Source organism: Hypomesus nipponensis, chromosome 27 (genome assembly GCF_054491055.1).
Source record: "Hypomesus nipponensis isolate SF chromosome 27, ASM5449105v1, whole genome shotgun sequence".
Classification (NCBI taxonomy): domain Eukaryota; kingdom Metazoa; phylum Chordata; class Actinopteri; order Osmeriformes; family Osmeridae; genus Hypomesus; species Hypomesus nipponensis.
Window position 1 is genome coordinate 11,796,188 of NC_140387.1, and position 27,710 is coordinate 11,823,897.

Here is a 27,710-nt window from a genome sequence, read left to right on the forward strand (position 1 = left end):
TATAGATGAGCTCCGCGCTGAATGGTTGGTTTACCACTAGTGAAACTGCGGAGCAAAGACTCAACACAGCCATCAGCATTCACTGAAACAACGAAGGTAGAGACTTGAAATAAAAACGTACAAATATATCTATTTTTTCAACCCAACACTGTTTTCAACAGATTGACTAGATATCATTTGAAATGATTACGTTAGTTGTTTCCACTTCTGTTGTCGAAGCAAACAAACTATCGTGATTCAACTTCGCTTCAGGTAGCTCTAGCTATCTTGCTGAAAAAGAGATCTGGACAAACATGCATCTTGAATTGTAGATTTACATGACAACACAGGTTATTTATTTGAATGAAACACAGTCAGAAACATGAAATAACATTACCCCAATTGCCAATAAACTAAGCTAAATTATCATACATTCTACCTATGCTCTTATGTTAGCAAGCTAAACTAGTTTACATGCCTACTGTCTAGGTGTTTTCGCTATCGAGCTGTTGTTGCATTCCTTGCAAATCAGCGTTAATAAAAAGCAGATGAGCTAGAGTCTAACTAACATCGACTAGACGAGCATGGCTGATGTTTGTTTATACCGTAGCGTAGTAGATCCCTGTGTAATTTGATCCTCGACACATTTGCGCGAACCATTTCACCAAGGACGGTTTTGAAAACCTGGGACAATGTAAAGCAGGATTTTCCATGAAGCTGTGGCTGAAAAGAGGTGTATTCCGACCTTATAGTCATCACAATTGCAAGCTGTAGTATGATTTTGTCGGTAACAGATATTAGCAATGGTAACGTATCCTGTATTTAGCAATCTAGACAGGCGTTAGCAATAGGCTAGACTGTTAATTGTTTTCTGGCCATTTTTTTGGAAGCTTCCCTTCTAATGCCGACTACAGCTAGTCTAGCTAGAGTCATTTGCTAAGTAAGGTATGTTGATGTGTTTAGAGACGTATTTAGCATTCTACCTATGCTAGATACAGGAGACATTAGTATTGCTAATAGGCTAACTGTTAGCGACAAAATCATACTTAAAGCTTGCGTTTGTGATGAGCATACATTTGGAACAGTTGCACTCTTTTCAGCAACAGCGGCTTACCAAATCCTTCCTTAAATTGTCCAAGGTTTTCATTCAAAACTGTCCTTGGTGAAATGGCTCGAGCAAATGTGTAATTGAGGGTCGAACTGCACAGGGATCTTCTCATAGACAAACATCACAGCCCGTCGAATGTTTGGTTCCTTAGGAAGACTCTGAAATGTGTCAGCATTCCCTGTATAGCCTGGAACACTGCATTTACCACCGTAGTCCATTTTCAATATGCTAGAAAAACGTTCTTCTTTGTAATTCTGTGGAAGTACACAAAGCAGCGCGCAGCAAATGTTGGGGTGTGACAAAGGTACAGACCAGAGCCAAAAAAAGTGGAGCCCCATTGTGATATCACAGCGGGGGATTTTTCAAAACTGACTATTTTACAGCTACATTTTTTTATTGTGAGATTTACATAGGAAAGAGGTGTCAATGGACTTTGAGGTTCACTGTATGTCCATTTTACACCCTGAACTGTCGTTATTCTATCCTGATGTTGTCATACTCATAATTCTAGTCAGAATATGAGTCTGATCCCGCTCCGTTGGGCTGTGAGTATGGGGCGTTTCAACCGAACCCGGAAAAAAATGCCTCTTCACTCAATTGGATAGACATACAACCAATCAGAGCAACGTAGTATGTTGTTTGTTGAAAACAAATTCAACCCAGGCGCTCTTTTGTGACGTGGTTGATTGCGTTACTGTTGATCATCTGTCCATCATCATATAAAGCCCGCCCTGGCAATTTTATCGAACAGCTCTTGTTCGCTGCTTGGCTACCAAAAATAAATATAGCTGCAAGCAGCAATGGCGGATGCCTCCAAACATTGCGAGCCATTGAAAATTTATATTCTTCACAAATTGTCACTGTATAGAAAAGCCATGCTGCAGACTTACCAATGGGATATCAAATCTGAAATCCAATACAATTAAGATCCACAAGGGCCTTTGCTTCAAGATACGGAGTGAAGGATTGGGGCTTGGTCAGCCCACCTATTCCCGAAAGTCTTGTATCTTTGTGTGCAGGTCGTGGCCTGTAGCGCCACCTATGGGGGATGGTGGGCCATTTGTGGTTTGGTAGTTACTCATGGCCTATACTATCAATGTTTAAGGATTTTGAGAACTTTTTACCATTGCATTCAAAATCGGTCCTGAAATGTTGTGTGTGCGTCTCGCCAGGCTTATGCGAATGTCAAGGAAAAGGCTGAGTGTGTGAGAATTTGGAGCGTGCGCTGAGGAGCAAGGGAATACATTTCATTGGAAATATCCCTAGCAATTAGCCAAGCATGCATATTTGAAATATTGACTAAAAATCGACTTTTCATCTTATATTCAACTTTTTCTCAGATTTGTGTACTAAACTTTCTCAAGAGTCTTCATATGAACTTGTGATTGAGTATCAACTTTTGACCGACAGATGCGTAAATTATTTTAGCGTTAGCGACAAATTCAATTTGCTTCACAATCATTTTTTGAGATATGAAGTTGCCTTTGCACATGGAAACATGTTGTAGTGTCTTCCTCGTGACATACCAAGTTGGTGTTGATAGCTCAAAGATTTGCTGAGATATGACCCAACTAACTTCCTGTTTGGTTGCTTTTTTGCTGATTTTAATTGGCTGTACCGGATGAACGGTGTTGAAAATCCAAAATCCCTATGATAACTTTTATGAGGCTCAGTCCGGAGATTTTTTTGTTCCTCATGAGCAATTACACATATATAAAAATAAAAATAAAAGAATTTTGGGACAAATGGCATCACTTTGAAAATTGTCAAATTGGGGCGTGGCCTGTAGCGCTACCTTATGTCTACTGTTAGGTAAGGTAGTTACTAATGTTCTGCAGTTTCAACATGCCAAATTTCACAACTTTTTACGCTACTGGTCAAGGAGCTGCCTTTCACTCCCATTGCACAAGAAAAAAGCCAACAATAACAATAGGGTTCTCTCCTCCAATTCTGGGGAAGAAGGAAACACTTAAGTGGCTTTGCAGCTTCACTGCTTGCCCACCAATAATAAAACTAACAAAAACAATAGGTGCCCTAATAAGATACACATTTTAAAAGATTATAAGTTAAAACACACACACATCCATCACATTCCACTATTGCACAGCTCCCTAAAATGTGTCCAGTGATGATTCTTTATGTTTTGATCTTCAGTTATGAAATTGATGTCCTGTTCTTTTCATTAGAAACAAGTACAGTTCACAGTACTTAGAAGTAACACTAAGCAAAGTCAGTCTCTTCCCTGCTGGTGATGGAGTCAATGTTACATCTCTTCATGTAATCTTTGAGTTAATAGCTTGTTTTGGTACATTTCCAAACAACATCAATATGCTACTATTAGGCTATATTGAGTGCATTTGTCAAAGGCAAAGACATCAACTTACATAAAACATTACATAAAATGGGAGGAGATATACATGTGATGCTTTGTTGAGTCTTTGAAGTCTACCCCCTACCTGCACTTTATATCAACAAATCTACTGTAGCTAACATTGAGATTGCACCCAATCTCTGTACTGTTAGGTTATATAAAAACTAGTGCTGTCAAACGATTAAAATATTTAATCGCGATTAATCGCATTAATGTCATAGTTAACTCGCGATTAATCACAATTAATCGCACATTTTTATCTATTCTAAATGTCCCTGATTTCTTTTTGTCCCAATCTTTTTTCAAATTGTAATGCTCTTATCAACATAGAAAAGTGGTTCGGATTGCTTTGTGCAAATATTTTTTTTATTGAAAACAACATTGCAATCGCCTGGCTTTGACGAGGGGGCAGAGAATTCGCATCAGCTGTGTGCTTGGCCATCAAGTGGTATTTCAGACTGGACGTGCTGCGATGATAGCTCAGTTTACAACGACAAAACACACAGATCACTGGTCTTGTCAATAGAACCATTTGGCAACTTTTTAAAAGCAAACTTTCCATTCAGAATCTTATTGGCATCCATTTCGGCATCTCGCGCTCGTCATCCACTCAAAACGTAACGTTATTAGAATGTCTAATATCCGTAAAACGGGCTCTGCTACTACTCTTTAGCCAGCTCGCAAGCCAAACGAGTGTTTGGCGTGCCTGTTGTTTTGTTTCCGGTCTAGCTAGATCCGGTGTGGTGTTGTAGTTTTTCTAACGTTGGTAGTTGTTGCAACAGCATGTGAAAAAAACTACAAAGTTTGCTAGGCCAAAAAGAGCGTTAATCGCGCGATAAAATAATTTACGCCGTTAATTTGGGTTTGCGTTAACGCCGTTAATAACGCGTTAAACTGACAGCACTAATAAAAACATTCTCCTGGTGAAATAATCTGGTTATGTCTTACATTGTCTCTTGCTGTTAGGACTAACAATTTGCTTTATTTAACCTTTGGATGTTTTAATATATCACCACATATTTCCCTTTGTTGATATCACTTACTTATTCTCTATGATAACTCACACTTTAACTAGGTTGCCCAAATTTTAATTCAGTGCACATTTCTAGAAAATTGCTTTTTTTTATAAAGAAAGTTCTCAGTTCCTTGAACTTTAAATGGTAAAACACACATTGATTTGTAGTGTGTTAGTTTAAATGTCTGATGATACCTGAATACATAAACTCTGACATGATACAACATGATATGTTATAACTTTATCTCCATATGAAGGAGTTATTTCATACTATGGTTATGGCCTTGGGAGATATAGCTGTGCACCAAAAATAAGTTTACTCTATTTCTATATATATCTATAAAAATGTATTTGATGCATAAAACATGTGAGAATGTGGCCATGTATGTGTTATTGTGTATCTGACCAATTATGTCTGAATAAAATAAGAGCAGGATGAATCTGTCTGAATATACAGCGCAAATAGTTTGATACTGAGAGAACATTATTTTCTGGACAAGGACTATATGTATATTGCATAGGCAGGAGTGCAAAACCTAAACCTGCCTGATGCCCCACACCAGCAAATCTGCCACCCGCAGCATTGAACTGCCTGACCTCAACAAGACTACACACCCCACTACCTTCACCGCCACCACAATGTTATAATAGCACACAAGTTGCCATGTTTATTTGTGGTGCTGCAAACTAAGGTATTTTTCATTTCAGTGTGGTCAGCAAATCAATGGAAAAAAAGGAAAAGGATTTGGGGTGGGGAGCGAGGATGAGCTGAGAGAGAGAGAGGAGAGAGAGAGATGAGGCATCTGAGGACAGCGTGGAGTTTGAGGTAAAAAGAACAATAGCATGCTGCATGACTCAGTCTGAACGAGTACATAATTGGGGTGGTATACAGTACAGTACTACCTGATCAAGAAAGCCCAGACAAGAGTATCTGAGATCTTTACATCTTCAAGAAGCAAATTAAAGGAAACTAGAGAGGGTACAATTTCTGGGGAAATTGTAGGGTGTGCTTGCTTGCGTTGGTTGCAGGGGTCCATATTTAAATTACAGTGCGTTCACACAGCAGCGACGCAATGCGAGCGACAACATGTTTTCCATACATTTTCTATGGAGTCAGGCGAATCACTTGCGTGGTGCGACGTGGGGTAGCAACGTGACAGAGTTTAGATTTTCTCAAATCTTTATGCAAATGAGGAGCGATTTCCGCTAGCGATGGCCAATCGCAGTGTTTTCTTGTAACGTAGCAACCATGGTAAACATTTCTAGCTTTCAGTTCTTAAGATGGAGAAGCTAATCGCCTGTGTGGCTACATATCCAGTCCTGTATAATCAGGGCCAGGTTAAGGTCATCTGGGGCCCGGGGCAGAAGCCTCCCCGAGCCCCCCCCCCCCCCCCCAACACCGTAAAAGTTTTTAAGTATATATATATTATTATTACTATGATTTTTATCAATATATGATTCAATTATGACAGACGCTGAGCGTCCAGTGCGAGACATAATTGCAGCATTTGTCCAATGACCGTATCCAATCACCTTCATGCGAAGCCATTGTTGTCTTGCATGCTTTGATACCGGCAACGATACGTGACGCTAAGTGAACGGGCACTTCACTACGGGTGGGTAAATGCATTTTAAAAAATCATTTTTGTTCTGTTTTTTTATTTTATCTCCTGTGCCGGGGCCCCCTAGTGGTCGGGGCCCGGGGGAGCAACCCCTTCCTGCCCATTGCAGAAACGGGGCCCTGTGTATGATACGTCCCTGTATTTGTACAAAGACATTAATAAAAAGAATGAGGCCTGGCACAAGTTTGCCGACGTTGTCGGTGCTCCTGGTGGGTTTTCTGTACTTTCAGTCTCTCGTCACAGTACGTAACTTTGTTCTAGCAAGTTACTGTACAGTAGTAGCCCGGCTGGAACTCCCTGGTCGTATCGACAGATTAGCAGAGACTTTGAGTAATATAATAAAACATTTTTACACATGTCAACGTGTATGATTATGAAACAGTTTTGTATTTTGAGTGTAAGTTGTACTTTGATCGATATTGCGAGTACGTAAACCGTCTGCACAATTGGCCATGACAACTACAACAGTGATTTTAGAGAACTACATTCTACATAATCTGTTTGTAAACGCCCCCCAGCATGGTGAACTGCGGGAAGGCGAGCAATGGCAAGCGATTCGCGTCGCTGCAGTGTGAACGCAGGGTCACATTTTACAACTTATATTTATGTATATTTTATATAAAAATGCATAGCCTACTTATTTATAAAGATGACATATACAGGGTATATGCACGAATCCTGAAGTTAATTTCAATACCTTTTTAAGACTTTTTGAAGACCTTCTCAAAATATTTTAAGACCTCATCGCCACTTCAAGTTCTAATATGCAAAAAACCTTAAACTTACTAAACAGTTGTAGTTTGCAAATAAATCTATAGAGCACAACCATACAACAGAACTCAGATAACAACTCGGAAGAAACAAAACTCAAAATAATAAATTAAAGAATAAAAGGCAAGGTTTATAGAAATATTTGAATGTTTGAGTTCAGTGAGAGGTGATTCACCGCAGTATTGAGACACCAGATAACCTCCGCACACATCGTTGATGTCGGCAGACGATGGGGCAAAGTCGCTGTTGTAGCTGTTTTGACAAGTTTAGCTGTTTTGTTGGGTGGTGGTGTCGCTGGTGGAGCACAGAAACTGGCAATGGACAGCTGCGGCTGCTCTCTGCGGCCAATGGCGGCCTTGACAGCGTTGATGCCATCAAAGCTACGCTAATCTTTTTACAATATGTATAGTAAGCCTGTTTTCAGGGACAGGCTTCAGCCATTGTATAAACTCATCCTTCTCCAACCAGGAGTCCGCAAATTTACATTTGCCCATTTTGGAGTTTGTTTTGCGACATGTGGAGGGCGACACATCACCTAACCGTGCATTTTGCAAAATACGTGACTCGCTGACTGAGCACGTTGTTGTTTATAATTGTCATGCATTTTTTTGGGAGTCAAACTCTTTGGTCAAAGCGTGAACAAAATGTAATACCTTATAAAATCGTGATTAAGACTTTTTATTACCTTTTAAGGGCCTTAATTTTCCCTAAATGGATTTATCAACTTTTAATACTTTGTAAGACCCCGCAGATACCCTGCATATATTTAAAAGCATATTTTTTTTCTGCTCATTTACAACTCAAAATACTAAGAGTGAAGAGTAGAATGAAATAGTTGTCTTCTCATTTCCCCTGCAAGAGGGAATGGTGATCAGCAACCTCATAGTTGAATCAAAACTAATACATTTGGCAGACCGGTGAGAAAATGGACCTAATCTCTATGACTTAAACGTCATTGTAAGTTTTTCCCTTCTCGTGATATTTTCAGGCATTTAGCCTACTCATTGCATTCATTCATTAATAAAATAAAAAACGTTTGAAGCTTATTTGAACAACAACATTACCAGCAGTAGGTATCTCAGATGGAATCGCGATTCAAATAGTACTAGGCTAACTGAAAATGTCCCCAAAAACGTAAATAAGCTTGACATTTATTTAGGGGAAAATCACTCATTCATAAACAGTGTCAGTGTCAGTGGTAGCGATCATTGTCAGTAACAAGTAGGGTGACCAGAAGAATTACCCTGAAAAGGAGGACACTTGGGTCCAAAAAGGAGGACAATCCCAAAAAGTTGTTGACGGGGGGGGGGGAGAGTAAAGCAGAGTGCCCGGCAGACCTAGCATTATCCTTGTGCAGTTGCGTATCGTAGGCATGCTTAAAGCCCTTTTTCCCCTACTACTCACGTCAATGTCAATGCGACAGAACTTACAGAAGGTATGATATTACTTTGCTGCTCTTATGGCAAAGTGGAGTTCTGAACTCCATGTAGGTTAGAAGGAGGTCTTCCTTTTTGGCATCGGAAAACTTACGCGAGTGGTAAATTGCGACGGTGGGCAGGAAGGGTCAAAAAGGAGGACAAGGGGGCGAAAAGACGGACACGCAACAGCGGTCCGGGCAAAAGGCTGGAAAACCGGACTGTCCGGCCGAAATCCGGACGTCTGGTCACCCTACCCAGGCCTCTTTGCTTGTGGCGTTTCTGCAGCCGCCTTGCAGTAAAGCAGTTATCTCCCAGAAGTTAACGAGCTGCTAAGCTAATGTTCTGCTAGAGATAGTCACGCAAGTTTTTGTGACGTTAGTGGCATCAGTGAATGTGGCTAGCAAGTTAGCCATCGTTAACTTCACTTTTCGCCACAAAAACTTAATTTCTACTTACACCGCGCAACGGAAAGTAAATCCCAATACAAGCAACTAAATCGCTACCAAGACGAAACGTTTGACACCTCGGTTGTGTATGTAGTCCAAATATTAAAAAAGTTTTAGGGGGGCAAAAAGAATAATAACTAGAGAGGGTACCATTTTTGGGGAAATTGTAGGATGTGCTTGCTTGTTTTAGTTGCAGGGGTCCGTATTTAAATTACATTTTAAAACTGATATTTCTGTATATTTTATATTAAAATGCATAGCCTACTTATTATTTATAAAGATTACATAGATTTAAAAGCATATTTTTTCTGCTCATTTACAACTCAAAATACTAAGAGTGAAGAGTAGAATGAACAAGAAAAGGCTGTTCCTGCGAAACAGCAGTGAGAATGCTGAAAACCTGAATGGTGATAGCTGACCATGCTAAAAAAGCTGAAAATTGTGAACATTTTCAGAAAGTTATACGCTGAAGCTTCAAAGCGACCAAAAGGTATTTTAAATATAGGCTGGAGCTGGACGAAGGCATAAAACTACAGAAGAGAAGAAAAATGCTAAACAAAGTGAAAAAAATCTGAAAGAAGAGAAACAATGCATACAAATTTGAACATTTAGCAAATAAATATTTGCTGGAGTTTCAAAAGGCCTGAAATGTATGTTAGAAAGGACCTGCAGCAAGATGAAGGCAGAAAAGTGCATGAACTATGGCTTATACACAGCGTTCAAGGTTCATATTGGTACCGACAATAAGTTAATGACTTTTAACTGCAGACGCTGTGATGAAGTGGAAGACGGGACTGGGCGAGAAGGCTGTGGAGCTCCTCATAGCGGAGACACACCCCGGCAGCCCATTCAAAACAAGTCAGGTGAATGATTCATGTTTAGCTTCCATATCCAACCTTTCACATGTGACAAAAAACTAGAATCCCATAATATTTGTTAAATAATTTTTTTAGGGCTGTCAAGCAATTAAAACATTTAATCACGATTAATCGCATTATTTCATATGATTAATCGCAAAATTATTCAATCTATTTCAACTGTTAAAACTTTACCCCAATAAATTATTTTTGTGTGGAAATAAATTAAAAGGGTTAGGGTGCACTTAACTTCAGATAGGCCAAACTGGATGATAATGTCAATATAACAAGTTCAGATGGAACACAACTTAAATTGTGAGGGAGTTTTATTCAATCACAAACTATACTGCTGTATAATAAACATCCACAAAATTAGAATTATTCTGGAATATAAAATACATTTAAGACATGTTGTCTCATAGCCTATTACGATATTATATATTACGAGCTCCATAATATTCAAATCTCAGTCAAACGTACTACATATACTTAAGCAACCACAGATTTACCTTAATATTGAACAACACAGTTTATATCTTGTTGAACCCAGTCAGTTGCTCGCTTCTTTTGCAAGTGTTGTCTGCCATATATTACCGGAACGAATGCTGCTGCTGCTACCGCTAACGCTGCTGCTAGCTGTGTGCTTTGCTTGCATGTGATAGTTTAGGCTGGAAGTACTCCAGTGGTAACTAAACTCAGCCTGACAATCAGTAGGCTACACACAGCCTTAATTTTGTCAACCAAGCCGTCTTGGACCTTTTTGAAATGGAACTTCCCATCTAAAAATATTGACTCATGAGGAGGGTCTTTCAGATTATGTTAAAAGCAAGTTCTCGTAATGCGCCAGTGATTGCAGCATTTTTAGATGCTGAGAAAGCCTTTGACCAAATAGAATGGGCATATTTATCGTATACGCTTAAAGAATTTGGTTTCGAACCCAAGTATTATCAGCTGGGTAAAGGCTATGTACAGTGCTCCGTTCTCCTCTGTCAGAATTAACGGATTAATTTAAAAACCTTTTCCATTACACCGAGGTGTGAGGCAGGGTTGTCCGGTCAGTCCCCTACTTTTCATTATGGCCTTAGAACTATTAGCATGTGCAATTCGCTCTAATGGCGACATACATGGATCAAAGATTCATGGACATGATTTCAAATTAAATATGTATGCTGGCGATATCCTTCTTACCCTGTGCAAGCCAGCTATATCTATACCTGCAGTTCTTAATTTAATTAACTCATTTGGTAGCCTTTCAGGGTATAAGATAAATTGGAACAAAAGTGAGGCAATCCCACTCAAATACACTTAAGCAAGATTTGATGGATACTCCCTTTGTGTGGAAAACAAATGGAATGAAATATTTAGAAATTAATATTGTCTCTCCTATTTCAAACATCTTCAGCCTTAACTGCCCTGGTATTTTCCAGTCCATTAAAGAGGATATCAATAGATGGATGGCCATACCACTCTCTCTATGGGGTAGAGCTGAAACCTTGAAAATTAATGTGCTCCCAAGGCTCTCCTATATTATCTCCTCTATCCCTCTTAAATTCCCACAGAAATGGTTTAAAGTTATCAAATCTCTCTTTATTCAGTTCCTTTGGAATAATAAAAAGTCTAGAATTGCTTACAACAAATTAATTATCCCAAGATCAATGGGAGGCTTGGGAGTCCCGAATATATATCAGTATTATCTGTCTTTTAATGCAAAGTACCCCTTATCGTGGGCGTACAAGAGTGACTTTCCGATGAGTAGTTGGCAATGGTTGGAGCAATCTATCATGCCCGTAAAGGAAAACCTTTCCCTATCATCAATGTGGTACTGCCCAAAACCACCACCCTTAATGAATAACAGTTAAATAACAAGAGACCAAACTCTTTCATTTCAACAATTTAAAAATCAATATGGTCTTTTACAATCATTCTTTCTAATTTATGCCCAATTAGCATCTGTTATCAGTCATAAATGTAAAGAGGGAGTTACGCCTGCTTCATGTGCGGAAATAGGTCAGGGCCTCAAAAAAGCAAGCGTATCGTCAAGTGTGGTCTCGAAAATGTATGCACTATTATCTAAGAATGCCCCTAACGCCTACTACCCTGTCCAGCTGGTCTGGGAGCAAGACTTAAACACATCTCTGTCTGTCTCACAATGAAACTCTGTTTGGAATTCGGTTTTGTCTGTGTACAAATGTGTCAGATTAAGGACTATCCAGTTCAAAATTCTGAACAAGGCATACATCACCCCTGTCACACAGTCCCAGATGGACAAAAGACAAAAAGATTGATGCTGGCATGACTATGGCAACCGAGGTACACTTTTACATATGCTGTGGGAATGCCCAGCTGCAAAATAACACTGGTCAGAGGTGATAGCTTTTGTGTCTGAGGCCTTACATGTGAAACTTCCAGTTGGTCCCAACCTATTTACTGGGCCTTAAGCCAGATATTGTGATTGGAAGGTCTGCTGTTCAGTGCTGGACATTGGGCTGTTTGGCCACAAGACTCATCTTCATAAAGGAAGGAGCGCAAACCAGCTTGCTTCTCCAAACAATCTTGGTTGGTGGATTATAGGGACTTGTTGAGCATGGAGCGAGCGGCATCACTGTTGGGGCACTCATAGGCTCTAACGATCCTTACAGTTAATTTTGGCTCACCCTTCGGTGCAATTTATAACTCTTTAACACGCTTTATGTGAATTAATTGTGAGTGGCTCTTCTGCTCCATTTCCAGAGTAACCAATGTATTTTGCTTAATGTGTCATCCTTGCACCCCTCCCCCATCCCTTGTTGTGTTTTTGTCAATTGTCTTGTATTGTTGCTCCCTTACATGTCAGTATGTATTTGTCTCGTTATGTTTTGTAAACTGTCTGGATTTGTTGTTCCCGTACATGTTTTTGGGAAATAAAAACATAAATAAATAAATAAAACACCTAAACCGAGACCAAATCATGACCAAGACCAGAGTGTATCAAGACCGAGTCAAAACCAAGACCAAAGCAGGGCGAGACCACGTCAAGACCGGACCACTCAAAATACACAAGCAAGGTTTGACTAGGTAAAAAGTTAGATTGGATCTGTAACGTCACTGTGTCCGATCCCGAACGGGGTTTGCACACCCAGTTTCCGGTCTATTTGCCAGCATTTTCTTTTGCTATCGCCAGCAAAGTGTAAGTAGTATTATTTTATGCATATCAAACAAATCAAATTTTATGAACATATATGGACGTTTAAATGTCTAAATAATATAGGAAAGTTACATTCATGGGAGAAAGCCGAAAGACCACTCGGGCGACGCTCGGGCGATTATCTTTATGATGAAAAGTATTTCTGTATTGTCATCGCACTACTACTATGGGTTAGCATATGAGTGTATTGTTTGGAACGCTAGCTTAACATTACTTTGTATAGCCAATAAAAATACACCATCATGTATGAGGTGATCTGTAGTCGAGGGGAGGAAGGGAGGGGGGCAGGCAAACTTTCCCGTGTGACGTGATCTGTAGTCGAGGGGGTGAAGGGACGGGGGCAGGGAAACACGTTTGATGTCAAGTTGCGACAGCAGGTTTGTTTTGTCTGAAACGTAAAGGCAGACATAATCAAACGTTTATTTTTTTTTCACAAGCTAGGCTACATCAAGTATTTTATAATAAGTGCTCATCTCTCTTATGTTACTGCCTGAAAAGAAAGAGACAGAGCAAAGGAAGAGAGGAGAGTGAGAAAATAAGGCGGAAAAGAGGGAGTAGAAAAGACGTGAAAGATATCAAGGAGAAAAGAACAGGCAGGAAAGAAAAAGACAGCAAGGAGAAGAGAAGAAGCAGGAAAGAAAAGCGATAGCGAAGAGAAGAAGCAGTAGACTTGACAGAAAAGAAAGATAGCAAAGAGAAGAGAATAAACAGAAAAAAAGGTAGGTAATGTGTGTCAGTATGAGAGTTTTTTTCCTATACAGGAGGATCAAGAAAAGAAAAGATGGATATACAAATTGTAAATCTGCAATGGTTTAAGGAAAATATATATACATATATGTCTATGCATGTGGCAAACACGCTAGCGTTCGCCTTAGCCAATTCCTTCACCACTACAGAGCTAGCTTCTGTGGCTGGAAAACTGTTCCCAAACCCCGTGGGGAGGAGGGCCACAACATCATGGCCACCAACAAAACTCAGCAAAACGTGTTCTTGCTCCGGCTTTAGTTTATAGATGTTCGGCAGTGTTGCCACAACGGACCGAATGGCTTCGCTCGCATCTTTCTCTGCCGCCATTACGGAACTACAACACAAACTAGAGCACAACATCAACGTCATTGTTCTCAGCCACTTTCTCTGTTTACTCACAGATGACTGCAGAGTGGAGGTATAGTATATATGAGCATATCTTCCCCAATACAATATCAGTCACTGGTACTCCTTAGTCACTGCCATATGAAAAATATTGGAACATCAGATTTGCACTTTTTATGAGGGTATGACATTTGCAAGGATGCTAAATGTGTAAGATTAAGGTTCCATTTTTGCTTAGCTCATCCTGTGCAGCCAAGAACAGGCACAGGTTGTCATTAGCATCGATTGATACCGGCTGATGGAAGAACCATAAGATGCTGTGGCGAGCTCACAAACACACACACTCACTTCTGAAATCCTCCTTTATTGATTTCACCTCATCCAACACCTCTATTAGTACATCTTGTCCCCAACCCCCTACCCCTCTATATGAACTCGGCCACTCTCCTCGTGTCCAGCTTCAAATTACCTTTGAGTATAGATGGTATCAATTACACAAATCAATTTTAATTGTATTATTTTAGTACTGACCCCCTTCCCTTCCCCTGACAAAAAAAAGGCTGACCCCAAAAAAGGATAGATTGTCCTCTGGGTATCACTATCACAGCTCAATGTAGCCCTTGATTTAGGCTAAAAGCGCATTTTAAAAGACATTTGTCCAAGAAAGATAGATCATGGTACTCAACCTTTCGTTTGAGTACCATATTAAGCAAATTACCAGAACTGCATTTTTCCATCTACGTAATATTGCCAAAATTCAAAAATACCTCCCAAAGGATGATGCTGAAAAAATAATACATGCAATTTGTTACGTCCCAATTGGACTACTGCAATGCGTTGTTCTCTGACCTCCCAATTACCTACCTAAAATGTTTACAGCGAGTACAAAATGCTGCTGCTAGATTATTGAGTAGAAAAAGAAAGTTTGAATACATAACATCTACTCTTGTCTCTTTACACTGGCTACCCATCCAAGCCAGAGCTGATTTTAAAGTTCAACTACTAACTTACAAATCTCTGCATGGATTGGCACCACTGTACTCCTACGGTCTCCTTGCACCCTATTGCCCCGCAAGGACACTTAGATCTCAAGATGCCGGCTATCTTGTGGTTTCCAAAATTAAGAAAAAACAGCTGGAGGTAGGTCGTTCTCATATAGAGCACCTCTTCTCTGAACAAATTACCTGTCTCAATTATGGAGGCTGATACTGTTTCGACATTTAAAATTAGATTAAAAACTTTCTTGTTTAGTCAATTCTACAATTGTTAAAGGTAAGCATGTGTGTATTTACTTTCTATGTAAACCTGGGGTGTATCACATGTAACTTTTAAATTGTAATTATAGTTTATATGTTCATATTGCCCCATCTAGATGTTGCAAAAAAAGTAAACCTGTTACTGTATATTGTTACTGTTATAGTTTCTGTTACTAGTTGGAGACAACGGGGGACAGGTTGTTTTCATCCTTATTCGTATAAGTATAACTTATTTTAGAGATCTTTCCCCTGGAACAGATTTCATGTTCCAACCGAGAGGGGCTGGCGCTATCTTAGTGTCTAGGGCTGCATCAAATACCCCTTTTTGCTCTGTTAAATTGCTGCACTAGTCCACACTTGACCAGCGGGGATCTCATTGTATTATGACTGTAACTGTCAGCTGCTTCTGACATTCTCTAATCCCTGCTCTCCTCTCTCTGTCCCCCTCCACACATCCTCTGTGTCAGCACCTGCCTGGTGATCGGCCGACCGACGCTGAACCTGCTCCTCAACCGGAAACCAGCCTCCATGATGGCCAACAGCGAGTTTCCCGGTCCCGTCCTACATCTATAAAGCTGAACAATGGATTTTGTTGTCCGATTGACACTGTATGACTATGTTTAGCCTGTGTTCTGCTCCTCTCTCTCACCAACCGTCTCTGGAGGAGGGGATCCCTCTCTGAATTGCTCCTCCAATGGTTTCTTCAATTTTTCTCCTGTTTGGAGTTTTTCTGGGAGTTTTTCCTTATCTTCCTTGACGGTTTAGGTTGGTTGAGGGGCAGTTCTATGGGCGTATGTGAAGCCCCCTGTGACATGCTTGCGTGTAAAAAGGGCTATACAAATCAATTAGATTTGATCAAGCCTAATTAGCCGAGAAAAATAATGGAGGTCCGAGGGTGGTAGGACTGGCTAAGAGGGGTACATGGTTTTTAATTCTTAAACCAAAAACACATTTAAGAACCTAGCAACTACATTACGCTACTCATTCAATTTTTCACTGCTCCTGGCTGAGTTAGCAGCATTCTCTTGGAAAAAGGTGATGGTTCTAGCCATCTAGACTTCCCCCTTTTCCCAATCTTACACTGCAACTTGAACAATCAGGGGTCAAATCAATACAATGAGCCCTGTCAGGTTAATATAAGTAAAAAATAGAAGGGCTATTAAAGTTTGTATTTGTCATTAACAAAATTATCTTGATTACTGATGACATGTTGCTTCTTAACTTTTACGACTTGGCTCCGGCCTGGGCCCTGTGGTTCACGAGTTCAGAGCAGTCTGGAATCTGACTATTTTTCCAAGCGCTGGTAATTGTGCTGGTTGGATAGTGGATGGTTGATGCAGCAGTGGTAGTAGTTATGAGAGCAAGTGATACTGTACTTCTTTTCCCAGCATGCATTGCAGGCTATGTATTTTTGGAGTGTGAGCTAAGAAGAATACATTAATTATATTTTGTATCTTGGTTGTGTGTGTATAGTAAATGTTGTGTACATGTGTAACCTTGAAACAATTCTTCTTGATACCTAAAATGTTTCCAATGTGTCCAGAGTTTTTCTAAGCCCACCATAGTTGGCTTTACTCAAACAGGATTAGGTGTACATGTGTAAGTCTGTGTGTGTGTCTGGCCATGGCACAAATAATTTGTCAAATTCTTAATGGAAAAGATAATGAGCAGCAGATCTTTGTGAAGTGCGTCTGTGGAATTGAGCCGACACATACACACCCACACAACCGCTGCCACACACACACTGTAAATACACAGAGAGAAAGAAACAAAAACAGAAACACATTCACACACCTTGACTTTGGGTGGATTTCTCCAGTGCTCTTTGAGAACGCTGTCTGATGTTATGTTGCTAGGAAGGATCACAATGTCGTTGCTACTGTCTGAGCACATCATGTCACACTCCTCACCTGTGTGTGAGAGAGAGAGAGAGAGAGAGAGAGAGAGAGAGAGAGAGAGAGAGCAAGAGGAAACAAGCGAGAGATCATTAGAGAGAAAGAAAGAGATGTCACATCATTAGATATTAACAAACTTATCAAAAAATAACTAGGTAATATACTTAGTAAAGAAATATATGTTCTTATTTATTTTCTTTTTTTACATAGCTCAACAGCAAGTGTTTTAAATATAAAAATATCAATATATTATTTCATTAAAATGTTTATTGTCATAGTAGTTATCATATTCTGCAAATTTTATATTTTTTTATTGTTGTTTTGTGGTCTACAGACCTATTCCATGTCCTTTCTTGCAGGTGGCTCGCACATTGTAGTTCAGATTCTGAGGTATAGAACACTGGCCCTTGACCTGAGGGCAGAGGTGGAACGATCCAGTCCAGTTGCCATCCTTCCTGCAGCGGATCACATTGGAGTGCTGGAATACACACATTCACATGTATACAGTACACACGCATACACAAACACACACACACAAACAAACAATTACAAATGCACATATACACACAGGCCAAGGACGTTGATCAAACACCCAATACCACCATGAAACAAGATACAAGCCTTATCTAGCAGCCATCAATAGAGATGTTATCCCAAGTGACATAAAAAAAGATGTCTACAGTTCATAAAAACTGGCAAGATTACAATAGATTACTATAACAATATAATTGGTAAAATATAGCTGCAAGCAGCAATGAGGTGGCCAAGCCGGTAAAGCTGGTAAAATGAACGAAATACATTTTAGACATCCTCAGAACAGGGTTCTGAGTAAATGCAGCTTTAAATCTATCAAAGATTTGCTGAGATACGACCCAACTTCCTGTTTGCCGGCTTTGCCGCTGATTTTGATTGGCTGTACCGATCAAACCGTTTCGTATATCTAAAATAATTTTTTACGTTTGTGTGAGGATTAGGGATGAGGTAAGATTTTAACAATTCCGATGCCTTATCAATTCCGGCTTATCAACTCGATTCCTTATTGATTCTCTTATTGATTCTTATTGGGCAAGGGGGGGGAAAAGAGCACAAACAGGTTTATTGTTGGAAAGCTGCTTCAGCATTCCAAGTATTGTTCTTTGAATCTTTATTCAACTTCTTTTATTTCTTCTGTGACACCCTTCAGCGCCTTAAAATCTTCAGCTATTAAAACTAACAAAAAATTCAGCTGTTTCAGGCTATGACTGCTATGACTTTTCAGCTTTCTACCTCTTATGTTTGAATTATATATTTGAATATAAATCAATATTCATAATATTTTTTACATGGTTTTCCAATTGTGTTTTTTTTCAAATCCTCTCAATCCTCTTAAACTTCTTCAACTTTCAAATCCTTCTTCTTCCTCAATCTTTTAGCTACAGCCACCATTTAAACAAAACAAAAATAAATATATCAGCTTTTTGATATATATTCAACCTTTTTCAATATCACTGATTATGTTCCATGAGTTCTTCAAATTGTTTCTGAGATTTAAATGGGTGTGTGTGTGGAAAGCCTAGAGTGCTGACTGAAACTAGCCTGGCTGCCAGCCCAACTTAAGGCCAATTTATACTTCTGCGTTTTACGCACACGCACAAGGGGAACGCCCTCTCCGTCAAGAAACGCTCTCTGCGTGTCCTCGCAGAGCCCTCGCAGAGCTCTGTGTGCGCTTCCTGATTTTCCTGACTGTCCGTCGGTCCGTGTGTCTTTTTACGGATACCCCTTGGCTATGATTGGTCCGTATTAAGAACCGCTTGCGTCAGGGGTGGGGGCGGGGTTGCCGTGACCAACAAGAGAACAGAATCCTTTGACCGCCATTGTTGTACGTTTTTACAACTCTTATTTCAGCTAAACAGTACATGTAAATCAGCAAATGAATTAAAATGTGACGAGAAATGGGCAGTGTAGTTGCTGAAAATGTGCTTATTTTATTGATGAAATGGTTCATTTGTTCATCTGCTCCGACCTTTCGATAACCTAGCTATCATCGCAGTGCAGCGTCATCTATTGTTCTGGCTGTGAATTGCTTTCAGCACGCAGAGCCGTCGGAGTAGTATAAATTCAACCAGTCCATCCGACTCCGTGCGTGCGTCTGTCCGTTAACGGAGACGCAGAAGTATAAATCGGCCTTTATCCCCTGCCACAAAAAAATTGGGTCGGGAAGTTGGGTCTGGGGAAGCTCGGTTGGGGGAAAACTATGTCCAAACCGGAGCTGTTCGGACCAATGAAATTGTCAGGGTGGACTTTATACGATGATGGACAGATGATCAACAGTAACGTAATCAACCACATCACCAAAGATCGCTTGGGTTGAATTTATTTTCAACAAACAACATATTACGTTGCTCTGACTGGTTGTAGGTCTATCCAATTGAGAAAAGAGGCATTTGTTTTACGAGTTCGGTTGAAACACGCCCCATACTCACAGCCCAACGGAGATTTAAGGCCGATTTATACTTCTGCGTCTCCGTTAACGGACAGACGCACGCACGGAGTCGGACGGAGTCGGACGGACTGGTTGAATTTATACTACTCCGACGGCTCTGCGTGCTGAAAGCAATTCACAGCCAGAACAGTAGATGACGCTGCACTGCGATGCTAGCTAGGTTATCGAAAAGTCGGAGCAAATTTACAAATGAACCATTTAATCAATAAAATAAGCACATTTTCAGCAACTACACTGTCCTTTTCTCGTCACATTTTAATTCAGATGCTGATTTACATGTACTGTTTAGCTGAAATAAGAGTTGTAAAAAGTACAACAATGGCGGTCAAAGGATTCTGTTCTCTTGTTGGTCACGGCAACCCCGCCCCCCACCCCTGACGCAATACGGACCAATCATAGCCAAGGGGTATCCGTAAAAAGACGCACGGACAGACGGATAGTCAGGAAAATCAGGAGGCGCACGCAGAGCTCTGTGAGGGCTCTGCGAAGACACGCAGAGGGCGTTTCTTGAAGGAAAGGGCGTTCCCCGTGTGCGTGTGCGTAAAAACGCAGAAGTATAAATCGGCCTTTATAAGACTCATATTCTGACTAGAATTATGAGTATGACAACATCAGGCTAGACTGAAACACTTAGAGCTTCAAAATCTGTTTCAAAAAGTATTTCAAGTTTGCCAGCATTGCCACAATTTTCACTCTTCATGCTTCATTTTTGGATCAATAGATAGCTAATTGTGTGTTGGTCGTAGACAGTTGTCTGTGGAATCCAACAGACTTACACATTTTTTCAGAGCCCCACGAAAGCGAGACAAAGTCCAACTCTTGCCCCATAGAGACCGATGCAAATCTGGCGACAAATCCGTCAGAGAAAGCAGAAGGAACACGTTTTCGAAACTGCCGGTAAAGTAGTATTTCTGACTGCACAGACATATAAAGGATATCTCTGGTTTCGGCAGAGTCTTGGGTCTCGGAAAATATCCTTATTATTTGGATTGGACGTATAGTTTTGCATCTAGGTTAACTTGTTTGAGGCGTGGATTCTAGGTAAATTTATGTTATTCTCTCTGCCCTCAGCGCGTTAGCAATCATAGCTGCACTATCACCACGGCAACCAAACATACACCCGCCACTCAGTCTTTCACACAGATGATTGGTATTATTAGCTGATTAGTGGAGTCAAAAGACATAGATATTCAGTCAACTTGTCTCATTAAAAGACAAGAGCACTAATGACAACTACTCATACTACTAGCTGCTGCTACTACTGCACATGCTGCTATATCTTATGCCACTACTACAACTACTAATTCTCTTTTACTACTATTGCTAATGCAACTGTTTTGTTCTACTACACCACTGATACTACTGTATCTGCTCCAGTTATTACTATCCCAACTATAATTTCAGCTACTAAAACGAAAATTCTACTTCTTCTACTACTACAGTTTATCAGTTCAGCTTTCAGCTTCTCCTGCATGGTATTTCAGCTCTTAGCATTGTTAGATGATGGAGTTCAGCTTCCACACTGCCTCTTTTGTGTGACTCACACATCTTTTCAGCTTGCGGGTATTTTCTCATTTCTGTATTTTCAGCAATTTCTTATAATTAATTTAATCTTTCAGCATTCCAACGCATTTTCTGCAGGAAATGCACTTTCTAGTTTACATGAATTTTCTTTTATATAATTTTCTATAATGCTGCACACCATATAGGCCTACAGTATGTATACATACACATTTTTCCATTGCTCTTCTTCTACACTTCTATTAGCTACGCTAGCTTAGCTATAGAATCTTCAATTTTCAGCCAAGGTCAAACCATATAATATGACAGTGTCAAACATCGGCCATTCTGTTAAACAATTAAAATGCTAAGTTTAATAATGGAATAAAAATCGATATGCTCAGTTTAATAATGGTTTAACACGACAACACAACGTTTGCTGATAACACACGCTCTCCGATAATTAATGTGAAGTGATCAATAATGGGAGACGAATGCCGGTGTTGTCGCCCAACTGGTTACCACGCTAACTGGTTCCCCAGCTGTGCGTTCACGCATCAGTCTTCCTCCATCACCTGATTCGTCACAAATTCACAAACATGCTACTGGCGATTTTCAAGTCGGATCTCATATTTGCTGCGGCAAATATGAAAGTATGAAAGTATAAGTTACGTGCGCACTACATTACATCCATTCACAACAAAATAAATGGAGACAAAATAAAACATTTGCGTGCTCGCATGAAGTGGGATTCGATCGCACTAGAGCAAAAACCCACTCGACATGGCAGTCCGTTGCCTTACACTGAGAGCTATTTAGCTCACAAAATACTACCAAATCGGTACGTATTTATTAACTACGTTGGCCTTCAGGTAACATCTTGTTTTGGCTTCTTGTAAAACAACTGGTTCCCATAGACACTACCCGAATTTAGGCTACTACTCACGTATTTGGGGTTGTTTCGAACCATTGGCCGTATTTTCCACGACATCACAGCTCCTTCTAACACCACATATTAAAAATTCATACTAAGAACGTCGCTGCTAACCCAGATAATACGATCAAAATAGCCTACGCGCAACCCTTTGAAACACAACATGTGTCCATTCGTTTCCTATGCGATTTCGTGTATGGCTGAGTGTTTCTTCGCTGTATCTTTTGAAATCAATTCATTTCAAAGTTGTAGGCTATATGTAGCGAGCACTAGCGTACATTACAGCCATTCGCCAGGACAAAATAAATGGAAGCTAAGAAAATAAAAGATTCCAGTGAGATTCGATCACACGAGCAAAAACACATCGGTCAATGAGGTCCATTGCCTTACACGGCGAGCTACTGAAACTGATGTGACAATATCATTCAGTCAAAACTTTACCAACTACGTTGGGTTTCAGGTAACATTTTGTTTTGGCTTCGTCTGAAACAATTGGTTACCGTTGACACTACCCGAATGTAGGCTACTAAAAACGTATTTGGGGTTAACTTGAGGCAATGGCCATATTTACCAAGATATCAATGCCCCCTAATGACACCACATATTGCAAAGTAAAACTTGAATCGTCGCTGTTAACCCAGACAATACGATCAGTTTAAATGCGAACAGTAGTAGTCTATAGATGGGATAGCCTAATATTCCACCCGCGACACAGTAGGCAATTAGTGTCGCATGCATTTGTGAATAGCATCCAGGTTTCTATGCTAGATACATTTGTATTTTATGTCTAACCAACACATGACACGTGTATTGCCATCGTATTTCTTTATTATCTGAAGTACTACACATGTTTGTGTGAAGTACGATAAACAATGATCAAATCTCCTCGAATATCCCTTTTGACAAGCAGTGTCACAAACTTCATGTGCCCATAGAACTGTCCCTCAACCAACCTCAAATCTCAAGGAAAAACTCCCAGAAAAAAAACTCACTAGAGGACAAAAACATGGAATAAACCTTCGTCAGAATCAGAAAGGGATTTATTCGCAATGAAAGTTTGCACAGACAAGGAATTTGCATTGGCAGGACTGACGACACTAATTGCCTACTGTGTCGCGGGTGGAATATTATCCCATCTATAGACTACTACTGTTCGCATTTAAACTGATCGTATTGTCTGGGTTAACAGCGACGATTCAAGTTTTACTTTGCAATATGTGGTGTCATTAGGGGGCATTGATATCTTGGTAAATATGGCCATTGCCTCAAGTTAACCCCAAATACGTTTTTAGTAGCCTACATTCGGGTAGTGTCAACGGTAACCAATTGTTTCAGACGAAGCCAAAACAAAATGTTACCTGAAACCCAACGTAGTTGGTAAAGTTTTGACTGAATGATATTGTCACATCAGTTTCAGTAGCTCGCCGTGTAAGGCAATGGACCTCATTGACCGATGTGTTTTTGCTCGTGTGATCGAATCTCACTGGAATCTTTTATTTTCTTAGCTTCCATTTATTTTGTCCTGGCGAATGGCTGTAATGTACGCTAGTGCTCGCTACATATAGCCTACAACTTTGAAATGAATTGATTTCAAAAGATACAGCGAAGAAACACTCAGCCATACACGAAATCGCATAGGAAACGAATGGACACATGTTGTGTTTCAAAGGGTTGCGCGTAGGCTATTTTGATCGTATTATCTGGGTTAGCAGCGACGTTCTTAGTATGAATTTTTAATATGTGGTGTTAGAAGGAGCTGTGATGTCGTGGAAAATACGGCCAATGGTTCGAAACAACCCCAAATACGTGAGTAGTAGCCTAAATTCGGGTAGTGTCTATGGGAACCAGTTGTTTTACAAGAAGCCAAAACAAGATGTTACCTGAAGGCCAACGTAGTTAATAAATACGTACCGATTTGGTAGTATTTTGTGAGCTAAATAGCTCTCAGTGTAAGGCAACGGACTGCCATGTCGAGTGGGTTTTTGCTCTAGTGCGATCGAATCCCACTTCATGCGAGCACGCAAATGTTTTATTTTGTCTCCATTTATTTTGTTGTGAATGGATGTAATGTAGTGCGCACGTAACTTATACTTTCATACTTTCATATTTGCCGCAGCAAATATGAGATCCGACTTGAAAATCGCCAGTAGCATGTTTGTGAATTTGTGACGAATCAGGTGATGGAGGAAGACTGATGCGTGAACGCACAGCTGGGGAACCAGTTAGCGTGGTAACCAGTTGGGCGACAACACCGGAGCTAAAATGTATGCTTCAAACCACGGGACAGAAGATAACTTGATCGACTATACACAATAAAGGCAAATTGCTTCACACAGTGACAAGTGGTTGTGATCACTTTTGAGGAGTTTAGCTCTACCTTAGATAGTTCGAGATGAAGCGCAAACGTTAGCTGCACTGCTGCATGCATCGAACACATGACATTCCAGTAACTTAATTCCATGCTGTGTTCAAATGTTCTTCATATTTGTTGTATTTCCTCCGTTCGACGAAATATACTTTTTACACGCATTACAAGTGGCGTTGTTGTCATTTTATCGTGTGAAGTACAACCAAACTTTAGAACGCTTCTGCCTAGTTGCCATGTTTGCTGCAGTCTGAATAAACTATAAAAGTTTGCGCATGCGCAACACCACAGAGAACAGCAGAATCGTTAAATAATAATAGGTGCGTTCGACATGACCCAACTTCATGCGGCGCTGCAGCCGGCTGCAGGCAGCTGACTTGAAACAGTGAATTCTGGTTTGGCTTTTTGTCCGACTTGAGACGGCGCCGAGGATACGTCTCTGTGACGTCGCTATCAAAGTACCGTGAGATCGATTCGGGAACTGCCGGCTGTGTAGCCGAGCGCATTTTCTCAAGAGCAACTGCACGGGTTCAAGTGACGACACAGCTATTTCATGATTGGCCAGACTCACACACGACAACTTTAACAAGTGCTTTGTAATATTCGGACACCTTCAGTTTCGCCAACGCTCCAAAAAGTTTAATTGAATTAAATATGTGTTGAAGAAAGGGTTTTAGTCAGCCTCTTCACTAACGGAAAGACTAGGCCCATGCACACTGAGTCCAAAATTCGTATTTGAAATGTTCGCATGTTAAAAAATAAATACGACCTCACGTTATGTCAATCGCGCTTGCACAATGCCTCCGAAACTTTCGTCCGAAAAAAAAAGTTCGGATTGGGTTCGATTTTCTGCGTTTTTGGCATCCGCCAGCATTTTGATAGGTTATTTGGCAATTCAGAGCCACCGTACAAGCAAACGACAAAATCCAGAATGACGTCTGACAAGTTGATACACCTGGTAGCAACAGTCCATAAACTGCAGCCAGATTTGATCACAGGTATCCCTCACAATCTTCCCAACAGTGCTGATTCCCAACTGAAAACTGCTGGCGATGGTGGTGAATGATTCCCCAGTGCTCAGATACCTAAAATGATACATATAGCCTATTATTATAGCACACAAAATGATTGTGTTGTATTGAATGTTTGTTGTGTGTGTGTCCTATGTTCTGGCAAATCATCAAACTTTTTTTGGTACTGAAGCTGTAACCTTTATTACTGCCAAAACATTCTTAAGCCCTATACTCTTATACTAATAATTATCAGTTGGAGTATTAATGGAAAAAAACGAAAAAGCTACTTGAGAATTTGAAGGTTATACTGTCAAACTGACTGAAGAACGAAATAACAACGTGAAAAAAAGAAGATAGCGTGGCTCATTGGCTGGTCAATTCCCATGATGCTTCGGCAAGAGCAGAACCTTTGTTATCTCACATATATATTATTATTATTGTTTATTTTCGCCCCCTAAGGATGCCTCAATATTTGGACTACATAGACAACGTTGAAGTCAAAAGGTTGGTCTCTTCGTCTTAAACTATTTACTATTGTATTAAAAAAATGCATAGCCTACTTATTATTTATAAAGATTACATAGATTTAAAAGCATATTTTTTTCTGCTCATTTACAACTCAAAATACTAAGAGTGAAGAGTAGAATGAAATAATTGTCTTCTCATTTCCCCTGCAAGAGGGAATGGTGATCAGCAACCTCATAGTTGAATCAAGACAAATACATTTGGCAGACCGGTGTAAAAATTGACCAAATCTCTATGACTTAAACGTCATTTTAAGTTTTCCCCTTTCTCGTTTTATTTCAAGCATTTAGCCTACTCATATTGCATTCATTCATAAATAAAGAACCCCCTTTGAAGCTTATTCTAACAACGTTACCAGCAGTAGCTATCTCAGATGGAATTGCGATTCAAATAGTACTATCTGCATACGGAAAATATGCCCCCAAAAACATAAATAAGCTTTACATTTATTTAGGGGAAAATTCCTAATTCATAAAAATCTCAGTGGTAGCGATCATTGTCAGTAACAAGGCAAAATCCGATATGGCCCTGTGTGGAGAAGCTGCCCCGGTAAATTGTAGTTCTACAGTACAGTACTAGACTGTGTTCCCTTACAAAAAATAAATATATTAAAGTATACTATAAGTCTACTAAAATATGGATAGTACACTTTTAGTTTTTACTTTTACTTTTTTTGTTTATTACTTTTGATATACTTTTAAGAAGTATACTTGGAAAATAGTTCACTTTTGACATACTTTTAAGAAGTATACTTGGAAAATAGTTCACTTTTGATATACTTTCAAGAAGTATGCTTCAAAACTGAAAATGGTATACATTTCTTCTGGAGTGGGATGTACGTTTTCTATTATTATAAAGCAAAAACAGTCAAAATACTTTTAAAGTACATTACAGGTAAACAAAATGTAGATCCATCTTGTATATTCTAATTATTTATGTCTAGGAAAATCTATTATGCATTGCACATTGAATCTTTTTTGGTACTGAAACTTAATCCTTAATTACTGCCAAAACATTTTGATGCCTTATACTCTAATACTAACAATTATTAATTGGAGTATTAATGGAAAAAAGCTACTTGAGAAAGAAGCAGAAGGGTTGCATTATGCATTGAAATGCAGTGAAAAAATTTAGATTTCGTGGCTCATTGGCTGGTCAATTCCCATGATGCAAGGCAGTAAATAGTGTTAAAATGTGCTGATAAGTTTGCTGTTTGTTCGGAATACAAATGTAACTTCATGAATTTCGTTTTTTAAATGTGTCTGCTTAGAATGCATTGTTTTGTTGCGTGGTAATTGTCATTGTTGTGCTGGTTTACCATTGTAACCATAAGTTAAATGTCTGTTACGTTTGATCAGAAGAACTGGATTTTTAAAACATGAGTGTATACACAGTAATTAGCTTCTTACAGCTATTAATCTGCAATGTCACTTGGTGATGGCCCACGTTCTCGTCAAGTGACGCAAGATCAGCGGAGTTTGAGGGGCCCCTAAACATTTAAGTATATTAGTAAATCATAGTAAATGTACATTCATTAAGTTTACTTCTCGAAGTACTTACATTAATTGAAAGTGCACTTGAAAGTATTCCAAAGTTAACTTGACGTACTTAAGGAATTATACTTCATGAACTGAAAGTGCACTACACAGGTTACTTTAGAGTATTCAAAGGTATACTTTGAAGTACTTTAGGAAGTATACTTCATAAACTAAAATTGCACTACACAGGCTACTTTACAGTATTCTAAAGTGAACCTAAAATACACTATAAGTGTACTTTAAAGTGTACTAAATGACCTAAAAAGTGGGCCAATTCAGTTTACTTAGTACAAAAATAGTATATAAATAAGTACACTGCTAGTATACTTTAAGTACCAT

At 39.6% G+C, this 27,710-nt stretch overlaps 1 protein-coding gene across 1 annotated transcript in view; it reads right to left on the reverse strand.

The window, feature by feature from the left end:
- Positions 1 to 27,710, reverse strand: part of pappaa (pregnancy-associated plasma protein A, pappalysin 1a) — a 299,873-nt gene that overhangs the window by 45,792 nt on the left and 226,371 nt on the right. Inside the window, exons 18-19 of the mRNA XM_084693873.1 lie at positions 17,351 to 17,492; positions 16,914 to 17,029 (exon numbers count right to left, since the gene is read on the reverse strand). Of these exons, the coding sequence (XP_084549999.1) occupies positions 16,914 to 17,029; positions 17,351 to 17,492 (258 nt within the window). The remainder of the gene's footprint in view (positions 1 to 16,913; positions 17,030 to 17,350; positions 17,493 to 27,710) is intronic.